The sequence below is a fragment of the Camelus bactrianus genome, chromosome 34 (assembly GCF_048773025.1).
Source record: "Camelus bactrianus isolate YW-2024 breed Bactrian camel chromosome 34, ASM4877302v1, whole genome shotgun sequence".
Taxonomy (NCBI): domain Eukaryota; kingdom Metazoa; phylum Chordata; class Mammalia; order Artiodactyla; family Camelidae; genus Camelus; species Camelus bactrianus.
In genome coordinates, this window is record NC_133572.1 from 18,867,722 (window position 1) to 18,880,802 (window position 13,081).

General features: G+C 36.1%; 1 protein-coding gene across 1 annotated transcript in view; it reads right to left on the reverse strand.

Annotated features, from left to right (window-relative positions):
• ERGIC2 (ERGIC and golgi 2) overlaps positions 1-12,711 on the reverse strand; it is a 31,522-nt gene extending 18,811 nt beyond the window's left edge. The window contains exons 1-5 of the mRNA XM_010946577.3: positions 12,581-12,711; positions 7,562-7,704; positions 5,864-5,972; positions 3,913-3,959; positions 2,604-2,674 (exon numbers count right to left, since the gene is read on the reverse strand). Of these exons, the coding sequence (XP_010944879.1) occupies positions 2,604-2,674; positions 3,913-3,959; positions 5,864-5,972; positions 7,562-7,667 (333 nt within the window). The 5' untranslated portion in view covers positions 7,668-7,704; positions 12,581-12,711. The remainder of the gene's footprint in view (positions 1-2,603; positions 2,675-3,912; positions 3,960-5,863; positions 5,973-7,561; positions 7,705-12,580) is intronic.
• Between the last annotated feature and the right edge of the window lie 370 nt (positions 12,712-13,081).

Consider the following 13,081-nt stretch of genomic DNA (forward strand, 5'->3'; position numbering starts at 1 on the left):
CTGGCAACCCCACTCCTGGGCATATTTTGAGAGAGAAACGTAATTTGAAAAGAAACATGTACCCCAGTGTTCACAGCAGCACTATTTACAATAGTCAAGATATGAAAACAGCCTAATTGTCCGACAGATGACTGGACAAAGAAGATGTGGTGTGTCTATATACACATACACAGAATGGACTACTACTCAGCCATACACAAGAATAAAATAAAATAACGCCATTTGCAGCAACATGGATGGACCTGGAGATCATCATTCTAAGTGAAGTGAGCCAGAAAAAGAAAGAAATGTGCCATATGATATCACTTATATGTGGAATCTAAAAAAAAAAAAAAAAAAGACACAAATGAAATTGTTTACATAATGAAACAGATTCACAGACATAGAGAACAAACTGATGGTTAGCAGGGAGTAAATGGGGGGCGAGGGAAGGGATAAATTGGGAGTTCAAAAATTGCACCTCTTGGGGAGTGATGGAAATGTTAGGTACCTTGATTGTGGTGGTGGTTTCACAGGTGTGTACATCTATCAAAATCCATCAAATTGTACATCTGAAATATGTGTAGTTTACAGAAATCATACCACAATAAAGTTGTTTAAAAAATTTTTTTAAGAAAATAAATAGATGATAAAAAGATTCACTAATTTGAAAAAAGTGGTCAATCTAAGGTATGAAGGCTAACTTTATGATACCATTCCTAAAAATAAGAAGAAAAGTGAAGTTTTTTTACTTCTCAATGAGATTTAGTATCATGAAGACAGCAAAAAATGAGCGATCTGCAGTATATTAGAAATGGAAAATATAATCACTGAATTTTAAAGCATAATGAAGGCATTGAAAAAGAAAAGATTGATCCTGCTGGGTCAATGTAATTTCCCAGAACTCAGAGGAGAAGCTCAAAATGTGCATCTAATGCAAGAATTGATAAAGACATTAAGAACCACTCCATGAATCATGATAAGCCACTATCATGATAAAAAATTTTTAAAAGCAGAGGTAAAAGCATTGCTCTTAACATCATTAAGGCAAAGAAATAAGCAAAAAAGGCTAAAAAGTTCAGATCATTAATACCACTAAGAACCAAAAACAACTAAAGAGGACCCACACTTAGATATATAGGATAAACGTTTGCAATTCAAAAGCAAAAGAAAAAAAGCCTGTGAGTAGACACATGTCACCTACAAAGGAAAAAAATTATGCCAGAAAGCAATAAAGGAATGTCACAAAGTTTTGAGTCCAAAACACCATAAATCAAGAATTCTATCCCCAGCCAACCTTACATGTATTAAGAACAGAACGGCACAGGCTGTCTGTCATGAACTATGACCTGCAAGTTCTGCTGATAAAAAGGTCACAAAAAGTCTTTCACAAAATGACAAACAGAAACAAAGAAAAAAAAGAATGGCAGAAAATAAAAGCAATGAAACATAAAGTTGAATAATTATTCTTAAAATAGTAATGACATGTAATGCAAATGTTAAAGTGTCTAATAACAGTCTAGATCTAAATTTCCAGATAATAATTTAGTATGCAATAACATGGTACCTGAATTTGTAAGTTACCTAACCGCATGACAACACTACTGTGATATCACTTTTCTGAGTGGGACTCCAGGAATTAAGAAGTGGAGAGGTTCAGAGTGGCAAGGACAAGTTACTTTTTCTTTAGATATTTCTATTTAAAAAGTATGCATCAAAAGACACAAATATATTTTGTTGCTGTAAACTAAATATAATTTGGTAATCAAAACTGACCTAACAAATTCCTTTATTTCTCTCTACACATTCAGTTACCTCCTCCATCACCTTTAGTCTGCACCTCGCAACTTTGTTTAAAGAGGGTTCTCAAGTGTTACACAAAACAACTCAAGAATGCATGGGTAAACAGAAGCACAATGCCAGCAGGGCGCGGGCAACTCTAAGTGGCTGGGAGTTCCATGCTTTGTTCTCTAAATCTTCTTTAGGACTAGGTTCTGATCATGTCCTATTATCACCTGCCCCTGTAATGTGATGGTGTTAATTGATAAATCAATTTTTCACACACAACTTGTGCTATGAAAACAGTAAGAGAAGGTCAGTATTTCACTAGCTCTGGGAAGTGGAGGTGTGGAAGAGAGTGGAAGAGAGAAAGAAGTAAAAGCATGTGAAATTTCCCCTCTTAGATATTGATAGTCATTCTTAATCACAAGAGAAATAGACCTCAAACATTTTGAAAAACTTCTATTTGGTAAAAGTAAAATACAAATAGGACACAGAATTCCCAAATCATTAGAAGAAGAAAATTTCATCACTATAGCAACTATATAAAAAAGGAAATTGTTAGGAAGAATTAAAACAACATATAAACCAAGTATAAGGTTATAGAGGCTTATGCAGAATGTTAACAGTGGTTATCTCAAGGCTTTGGTATTAGACAGAACTTTTTTCTCCCCCCTAAATGTTTGCAAAGAATATGAATTATTTTTGAATTAAGTAATTTTCTAAAAAAAAAAAAAAAAAAAAAAAAACTAGCTGAGACAAAATTAAAAGCAAATACCAAAACTGTCTTCAAAAGAACAATTCCTCAAAGATACTATGAAAAGGAACACATGAATCAAACTTACTGGCTCATAAACTAGACCATCTGCAGACGCAACCATTGTTTCTGCTAAATCCAATACATCAGCTCCCACATCTGCATAAAAAAACAGAAGCTTTATCTTCTATTTTCAGAGCCAAACTGTATCTGATATAAACCAACAAATTAAGATGACCAGCAAAAAACTCACAAATATGTACAATCACTTTCCTATACTGCTTATTTGTTTGAAAGTTAAAACAGTAGCATTATATAGCTTTGGTAGAGAATAATCCAAAAATTAGTACTGCTTTTTCTACTTCTTACTCAATAAAAAAGAGGACTCAGAATCTCTCGGTAAAAGCATAGACTTTACTGAAGAACTTCGCAAAAATTGACAAGAACCTAATCACAAGTACTAAATGGCTGCTGACCAAAATATTAATTACCAGAATTATTTTTAGAGATTAAAAGAAATCTTAAGGCAAAGCTACTGATGACTTAAAAAGTCAACAAGCTGGAAAAATTTATTTTGAAAAGGCTAAATGAAATTTCAATGGTATTCAAACATCTAAAATAAGGCAAAATACAATACATTCAGTATTAACACAAACTCATAGTTTAGATACAAAGTATTTTTCTCTTAAAACCACAAACCTAAGGAAAAATAAATAGAATGGGAGAAGAGATTTAAGGTTGTTTTTAGATGAAATCTCTTAAAAACTAATTTCCTTAATTGGATAAAACAATTTCATGCTTTAAAAAATTTTGCCTAATTTATTGAATTCTCGGTCTCTACTTTTCAAGCAGAAATTTAAGATACAATTTACGATGAAAAGGCATCGTCATTTCTGAAAGCAATACTGATTCAAACATGATCTATCTGGCATCTTAACATTCTTCCACTTCTACCAGTATAACCAAGTGAAGCCAGTGAAGCAAACAGGAAAGGTTAACATCACTATTGCCTTAAAAGATTGTCTCTGTATTTTAATATGCAAAAGTAAAAGGGTAGCAAATGAAACAGGGTATGTTTGTGGAATGTGAGTATAAAAATTGGTACTCCAAATTAAAAAGTAGTTAAGGATATACCTAAACTAGAACGATTTATAAAAATTTCCTCCAATTTTCCTTTAATTATACTAATGTGAAAGTTAAATCTCTTTAAGGATAAGAAATTTAAAGAATATAAGCTGGGGAGAAAACCAACTTGCATTCTTAAATAACACTACAATAGTATTTTAAGATATCATAAAGGAAAAATAAAGTTAAAACAACCAGTGATTTTTAATTTCACTAGCAATTATTTAAGCCATAACCTACATATGCAGCCATCACGTGAAAGACGCACTTACACTGACACTTCATGGCAACAGTAACATCTATATTGATTCTCAATTTGCTAAAAGACAAAAAAGAAACATTAGTACCTACCAATTAACAAAACATGAGAAATATAAATCAATTGATCTACGACAAACCTGGACTTCATACAGAATAAAATGTTAAGCAGAACTTGGATAACATTTCATATGGCCAAAACATAGCACTTTAAAGGTAAAAATTCTCTTTTGTAACTATTCCAAAAAGCCTTTCTGATTATACAAGTTTCTACAGTATTCTTTAATTTAATGTTAAATCTATAATTAATAATGCCAAGCAACTCAAAAAAACTTAATCTCTGTCTATATAAACCTTATATACACTATTCAATTAAAGAATGTAAAACTCTCAAAATCAAGAGTTAGGAATTGAAAGTCTTTCTCCCCTATTTATCAAATATCATACATCAGGCATTATGCCTAATGTCCTATAAATACTATCATCTTTATCCTTTATCATGGACGTACAAAGCAGATAGCTTCAGTTCTGCAGATAAACCAGTGGTGTTGACGGCACTGTAAATGCCTGGCTTAAGACCACATAACCCCTGAAGTGGCATACTGGAAACTAGGTCTGTGTGACTCAAGATGAATGTAACCATATTACCAGAAAAAAAAAAAAAAAAGTGATTTTTAAAAAGGCCTTTTTAAAAGGTTCAACTAATGCCTTATTTTCAAATGATTAGTTCAAGTCAAATTAATTTTCAAAAATCAGAATTAAGCACCATGAAGAACAGAATGAGTACAATCATTATCAGTCCTGGCCTGTGCTTCCTATCAAAACTTTTTTTTCACTCTAACAATTTTCATCTGGTTTCAGTAGGGAGTATAGAGTTTTAGAGCTTCATGGAGTCCTAAAGTTGTCTAGAATTCAAACTGCACTCCAAACAACCCTGGGGTTTTGGCTCAAAAGATGCTATGAGAATGAGGCCAAATAGACAGGCTTTTGGGATTCGTACACTTATGTGGTGAACAACATGGGACTTCATTAGGAAAGAATAAAAAATGTTTCGCTGGTACTTAAAAAAAAAGGGGGGGGGGAGAAAGAAAAACAATGAATTCCTTAAAAACTAATGGCATCAAGAATAACACTGATGTTATAGATGAAGAAACTGAGGCCCAAAAGAAGTCAGTTGTATGACTTGCCCAAGGTTATGCAGCAACCTTTACAAATGTTGACTGATTTAATTCACATTGACCCAATGAGGAAAGTACTATAATTATTAACCTCACTTTACAGAAAAGGAAACTGAAGCGCATGCAAATGCAGACTGAGTAAGTTCCCTCAAGTCACACACCTAGTGAACGGCAGAGCCTAGCGAATGGCAGAGCCTAGCGAACGGCAGAGCCTAGTGAACGGCAGAGCTGGGATTGAAATTGAGAAGTGACTGTTTTCCACTATCTCGTGCAATCTTAGTATTATAAACCTGTTATCTACAATCAATTAAAAATCCATAAAATCCAAATAAATTAAAGTATATTTTGTCTCCTAATTAAGATACTAATATGTTCAAAGGTTTTAAAGTGATGTTGTTTACCTAAAAATTTAGATATGATTTACAAAAATCAAGTTATAAGTATGTAAATTTTAGATATTACAAAATCTAAAGAGTAAAGAGTTTGAAAATATTACACAATTTCCACCATTTCAACATCTAAAGAAAAACATGTTCTCCTAACCTTTTAAAACGTATTGAATCAGATTGAACATTTAAGCATATTCAGAAAATCTCTCTTTTAGGGTTTAACCAGTATTCAAATGATTCTAAAATGTTTCACTAATGCATAAAAATTAATGAGAATTTTTCAGGACTATTCCTTCTGAATTAAAATAAACCAAGTATAAAAGGTTAGACTTTTTTTTTAAGATATGCTATCTTTAGAATAATTCAAGTCTAAAGGCATTATTAAAAAAAATCGTTACCTAGAAAAATCCTTGTCTACTTCATATTCATACTTCATCCATGTATCTTGATATACTGAAAATTCCATTATAGTTAATAAAGCCATAGTGGTAAATGCTATTAGAGAAACTGAGAAACCAACAGAAAAGAAAGAATTAAAACAAATTTTAAAACAACAGGAAATTATTTTAAGTGAGATTAAATGCCCTAATATGAGTGCCATGTGAATTAATACTGTAAAAGGTTTTTCTCAAGACACTCATTATAATTTTTCTAAAACAGCTCAAAAATGAAGATTTAATGAGCACAAACATGAACATAATCATTTGCAATATTGAGAAAGCATTTTATTTCTTCAATATTAATGATATCTCTCACTAAATAGATTTGCTAAAATTTTACAAAGACACAAAACTTTTACCTTCTTATATACAGCAGGGTCACAGACATGATAAATGATGAAAGCTTTAGTTTCACAATGCAAATTTGCTAATCCCCTCGTAATTAAAAATGTATCCATGCCTGTAGGCCAATTAAACAAACAAATACAAGAAAAAACTAGCCTGACTTCTTAGATTGTGAGAAGTCGCAACAATCTGGGTGCCAGAAACTCAGCATCCCTAAATCTCTAGTGAAACTCTGTCTACTTTGAAATCTCCTAAATATTTCACTTCATTCATGAAAGCAAGTAAAAAATCTGACAGAAACGAAGAGACCATAAACTATGATGAAATCTACTTAGAGTGGACTGCGCAACAGAACTGGTGCTATTTTCATTAATAAACTTAATCACAGGGGATTAGAAATAGCAAGCAGTTTATTATACAGTTTATCAGATGGAATGTCAACCTTATGCGAAATATGTTACTTTATCATCTCTTCATGGGGAAAGAAGTAATAGTAAATACTGTGATAATTGCATGTCTTTCTTATATATTTCATTACTTATTTATTTTATTTAACAAATACTTCTATCTGTACCAGGTACTGCTCTAAGCATTTTATTAACTTATTTAATCGCGACTGCAACTCTGCTACATAAATACTGATATCATTCCCATTTTGTGGAAGAAGAAACTAAAGCACAGGCAGACTGAGTAACTTCCTCAAGGTCAAGTCGTTAGGAAGGGGCAGAGGTGGAATAAATATATCAGACAGTCTGATTCCAAAGTCGAAGCTCTTAGCTATTACCCCATGCTGCCTCTCTTCAGTAATGTGAAATTTTAACATTTTTATTATGATGTCTAAATTGATTTATTCTTAACCAACATGGACTGCGCCAGTTTCAACACCATTAAGTAACTTCCATTCTATTTATATATATAATAATCTTGTTAATATAATGGTACATAACTTAACAGCACCAAAGCAGTAAAATGAGGTTAATTTGTTCAGCAATGTTGGGTGTTTTTTTTTTTGTTTTTATCCTTTTTTTTTTTTTTTCTTATTGAGTTACAGTCATTTTACAATGTTGTGTGTTCAGCCATGTTTTAATAAATGCTATTAAATGCACAGACTGCACTGGATTGGATGCCAAAGAGAATATATATAAGAATAAAATTAAGGCAAAAAGTGTGATTTAAGGACAGACCAGCCACACAGTTACTGCACAGCTCACGGACGAGCGCTTCCCCGGGGCTACGTTTCCGTGTGTTGTTGATGGCTATCACGCAGAAGCTGTGCTTACTGAAGGCGTTCTGACTGGAACTGATGCTCACCTGTACCCCCGCTGGCTGAGGTCTCGACATAGCTGTCAGGAACCTTCGGAAAGGCGTCCAACTCTCTCACCAAACTTAAGGTTTTTTTCCGGTTCAGTCGCCTCATCTTCAGGAAAACCCCCCTCTTCTTTCATATAGTCATGCTGAGGAATAAAGACCAAGTAAGTGAAGCCTCTAAAAAGAGTAAAAGGTTTCTTTTACTTTTAGGTAACTCACAAATGTCCTTGGGACAACTTAACATCCTCATTCCTCTCTGAGAGAAAAAAAAAAAAAAAAAAAAAAGCTAACACTTAACCACACCTCTCCTTTCTGCCCTCCCATCCTGACAAAAAGTCCTAATGCAAGGCAATTTACACACACAAACACATTAAGTAGCCAAAAAAAAAGTGAAAAAAATTCAATCACATTTGTAATGCTTAAATATACAAATTAAAATAAGAAACAGTTTTTCTCCTATTAAATCAACAAAGCACATAAAAATAATACATCCCCTGTATTCCCGTTAATGGATGAAAATGGAGGTAAGACAGGCGTGTTTGTACACCGCTGCAAGAATATCAATGTTCACCACCCCTCCGCTGACTTAGTCCTTAAGGGAGCCCTTCATGACTTCAGCACCTGGATGGTTCATTACACGTCTCCTCTTCCCCGTTCCATCACCAGCCTTCGGCACTCACGATCCTGTGACACTCCCCCCCTGGCATCACGCACGGTGACACCACTGTCACCACGCAAGTGTAACAGACTTCTCCTCCATGACCTCCATCGTAACTTCAGACAAAGCCACACACGAACAAGGCCATGTTTTGGCTCCTCTTAATGTTCAAAACTGCTCCACCTCTAAAATCCAAAGCACTAATTTTCCCCTCTGAGCAGAACCAGTTATCCTCCAGCTCTTTCATTTCCTGACTGGGGAGAATCTGCTCTTCATTTGCCCTGAATTCCTCCTGTTATCACTTCCACTGCTCCCATTCCCACTCTGTTTGCCTCTCCATCTAGCTCGCTCAGCCGTTTTCAAAACTGCATTTAGAAAGACCCTAGATCAGTGGTTTCCAGAATCACAGAACTGCCATTCTGTTCCAGAATTTTGTAGTCTGTACCTAAATGAAAAATACAATATAGAAATTCTTTAAGTGAAATTTATTCAGTTTAAAAAGCTCTCCTTTACTCTGAGATTATTTTTTGTGTCAAATTTTTTTTTCTTTCATGAAATGGTAAGCAAGTTTTTTGTTTGTTTTATTTTTAGATGTCCTTCTTTGGTAAAATTAAAAACTGAAATTCTACATGAGTCCTTAAATCCAGCCCCTTTTCCTGATTTTTTTCTATACATATTTTTGTCCTGGTCTACAAAATCTAAACATTTAGGTGCCATCGCACCAGATTCCTTTGCCCACAGGTTGGTGCTGCTTTTCATAGCTGGACAATCTCCAGGACCATATCTTCAATTTCTCTCCTACGCTGTTATGTACAGTAAAAAATAAGACAAACTCCAGGAAGTCATCACTGACAACTGAGACTAAGACAATGCTTTGAACAACTACATAAGAAGTAAGAAAACACCTTTCCTGCTGGAACGCGGACACACATTATCAACATTCAATCTAAGTAATGCCATGCAGCCAACAGTCCATTTGCATCCATGTGAAAATAATGAGGCTATTGGATGCTTTGCCAAAATTAAAATACAGAATTCGTGACACTTTCACAGACTGCTCAGTTAAGTTTAATTACTTCTCCAAACAAAAATGGAGACACAATTTTTCTCCTATTGCCTACCTTTTTATGAGCTAACTTCTGTTTTTAATATATATTTGACAATATGAGAAATCCTTAATTGATTAATACATATGGCCATTGTTGTGGGTTGAACGGTGTATCTTCCAACAGGATACATTTAAGTCCTATCTCCTGGTATCTGTGAATGGGCCTTATGTGGAAATATTTGGGTGTTGAAAGATGTAAATAGTTAAGATGAGATCATCCTGAATTAGGGTGGCCCAAAGTCCAATGACTGGTGCTCCTATAAGAAGAATGGACACCCAGACACACAGGAGAGAGTGCCACATGAAGACAGAGATTAGAGTGATGTACCTACAAGCCAAGGAGTGCCAAGGATTGTCCCGGTGCTAAACGCGGGAAGGAAGGATTATTTCCTAGATCTGTCAGAGGGAGCACGGCCCTGCCCTCGTGTTGATTCCAGTCTGGGAGCCTCCAGAAATGTAACGCAAGGACTTTTCTTTTTCTTTTTTTTTAAGCATTCAGGTTATGGTAGTTTGTTGTGCAGCCCTATGCAACTAAAACAAGCCATTAATAAGAAATGGGAAAGGAGATGGAACAAATATTATCCAGACCATCACCAAACTTCAGAAACCAAAAGCAAAACTATGACAGAGCTGTAATTTTAAACATGATTATACTGCATTAGAATAACTTATAATAAAGTTTTTATGAAAGATTACTTAGTTTCATTCTACAAATGCTTAAAAAAAGTACTTAAATTTTTTACTTTAAAACTTTTTACGACAGTTAAATTTTTACTTTAGATTATGTTTTTAAAACTTTTTACACTAACAAATTCAAACAAATCTAATAACCTTCCAAGTGATGTAAAAAAAGGTTTACTTGGAAGGCAGATAAGATGGTACAAATGTGAGTTTTGTGATCAGAAAAACTTGGGGTACTATCGAGGCACTTATCAAGTGTGTGACAAATTTGAAAAGATCCTCAGTGTCTCAAATTTTTCTATTATAATTTTATTTTAAAAGGAGGGAGGGGGACATAATGGTTACCTCACAGTTTTCAATCAAGATAAAGATGAGTCATTTGATAAACGTCTGTTTATCTGCTCTAATTCTTAAAAGAAACTCAAAGATTTGTATGGTACTTGAGATTTACGCTGAAGTCTTTGAGGGAGGTGGGGGAGTACCTGAAATTAGTTAATAACACCAGGAATAGACTGAGGATTATACAAATTGATAGAATAAAAGCTAAGAGAAGAGACTGCAAACTGATGACAACACAACAATTTGGAAGTACCTAGTAGCAAGATGAAGCAAGGACAAATATCTTCCTCCTCAAAGAACGGCTTGACTATAGTAGCTACTCAATAAAAGCGTACAAAATCGAAGTAAAGAGGTATAAGCAAGGTGTGAGGGAAAAGGACACATGGAACATATTTACAACATAATTAATGTCCTCAAAAGCAAGGAGAATAGGTGAACAAGAGACTGAGGGCAGTAGGGCTGACCTAGGCTGCAATAAGACTGCATGGAGTAGTGGAAAGGAGGAATTTGTACCTTAGTAATTAAGAGAGAGTAACAGCTTGACAAAGCAATTGGAAGATGGAGTTCAGGGACATATTAACTTATAGAATGAAGAGTGTTTAATCAATTTTGAGACCAGAAAGAAATTACTTTTTAAAGTGTCTTCTTCAATCTATATTTTGACTAAGAAGGCAACATTTTGTGAGTAAATACAGAAGTTAGAAAGCAAAAAAAATTTAAATAACAAAAACACTTAATGAATGTAACTGTATGTCAGGCATTGTTCTAAGTACTTTGTATGTTTTAGTTCATTTGATCATCACCACCCACCTTATGAGTTAGGTATTATTATTTCCATTTCTTAGGCAAGGAAACTAAGGCACAAAGAGATTAATTTACCCATCATGACATTAAGAGGCAGAATCAGAATAAAAATTGGAAACTTGTTGAACAGGATTTGTAGCAGGCACAGACTGCATAAAATATAACTTCTATTAAAAATAAGTTTCACTATTTCTTCCAACTAAATCACTAACCCTCGAAGAAAATAAATGTATCTTTTTTCTAATTCATTTTTTATGTTCTTCCAGATTAGTACTGATTTCCTTTGAGACTTTCTAGCTTAATATAGTTTTACGATTTGTACCCTCAAGCAGTTTTAACATTCGGTGTGTACTGAAGTTTATCATCAAAAAGAAAGAAATTCCGCCCTTCATCCTCTCCCCAAGAAAACCAGGGAATTTCTTTTTGTCCGTGTTTTTCCTCTAAGAGAACTGGAAGAATTGCATCAATTTGGAGACATCAATTAATGAACTGAGTAAACAAGCATACGTCCTGAATTCTTCAATGAATAAACCTGATTCACCTCTTTCCAATGACAGTATACTCGAGTACAAAGTATCAGGCTAGACAATTACTTGAAATACTTAAGTACAACTTTAAACAAATGGATAAATCCCGACTTTAACTGTATCTTTATCTGTTTCTGAAAGCCAGTCTTGAAACATTTTAACAGATATTATGTAACTTTGCGTCAAATCCTAACTATAAAAGTTACTTGAATGTGTTTTCTCGAACAATGACCTACACAGATACCCACGGCTTTGTGGGTTTCTGCCACCAGTTGACACGTTACCTTACGAGGGCTGCTTAACCCTGGAGGGTTTCTGAAAAGTAGTGCCACTCGAACCTGTCTCTTCTATAGCATCTCGCCCTGCCCTGCCCCTTTCTCAATTTCCCAAGCGGCGTGCGGACCTCTCGAGGCGAGGCCAAGACCTCGGTCTTTCTTAGAAAGAGTGCAACTTGCTGCGAAGAATTTGGTATCTGTCTGAAAGGCGGGTTGGGAGCCAGACACCGGGAAGCCCGGGACACGACCCGGCTGGTCCGTGATCACAACGCGGGACCCCTCGTGTGCGGACAGGAGGAGCCACGGGGGCAGCGGGCGCCGGGACTAGCGATGGGCCGGGGCCCGCAGCTACCAGGGTGGCGCCTGAACTCCTTCCAGTTGCAAGGCGCGCAGACACACTGGACCGGGGAAGGGGAGCTTCCCGGCGCAGCGCTGCCCAGGGTCCTGCCAGCACCGCCCCCGGGGGAGGCAGGGACAGCGGCTCCCGGGCCGGCCCGCTCCCCGGTGCGGAGGAATTAAGACAGCAAGCCAACCCCACAACGGGCCCTCAGCCCCTAGTACCACCTTCACGCCCTGAACAGCCCTGGGACGACCGAGGGAACAGCGCCCGGCGGGGTTTCGGCATTTTACCTTGTGTTACGGTCCCAGCCGACCGCCATGTTTCACAGAAGCCCGGGTCGCCCGGGCTCCCGTTTACCCGGAAATATCGCGAGAACCAAGGCAACTACCACTGCTGAAAACGTCAGAAAGGAAGAGTGTGGAGTTCTCGCGATATTCCTTTCGCTGACAAAGCGCTTTGTGAGGCAACAGGCGTGGTCAAAAATCAAAGGGGCGTGGCTGAACCGAACCCAGGTTTAAACCTAGTTCAGTTGTGATCACGTGACCTATGAGGCGTTAACTTCTCCGGGAAGGGATGTGTTACCGACTCTCAGGGACCACAGAACGAATCTCAACCCTTCTTACGGTACTTCGTTACTAATAAGAGACGTGGGCGCAGGAATTATCATTTGCAATCTTAATCCGTATCATTCTTCCAAACTCTGCACTGAGTTTTGTGCCTTCTCTGTTTTTGCCTCCTTGTTTACTTCTGTCAAGAACATTTAAATTTTTCTTTCCAGACATTGGTAACGC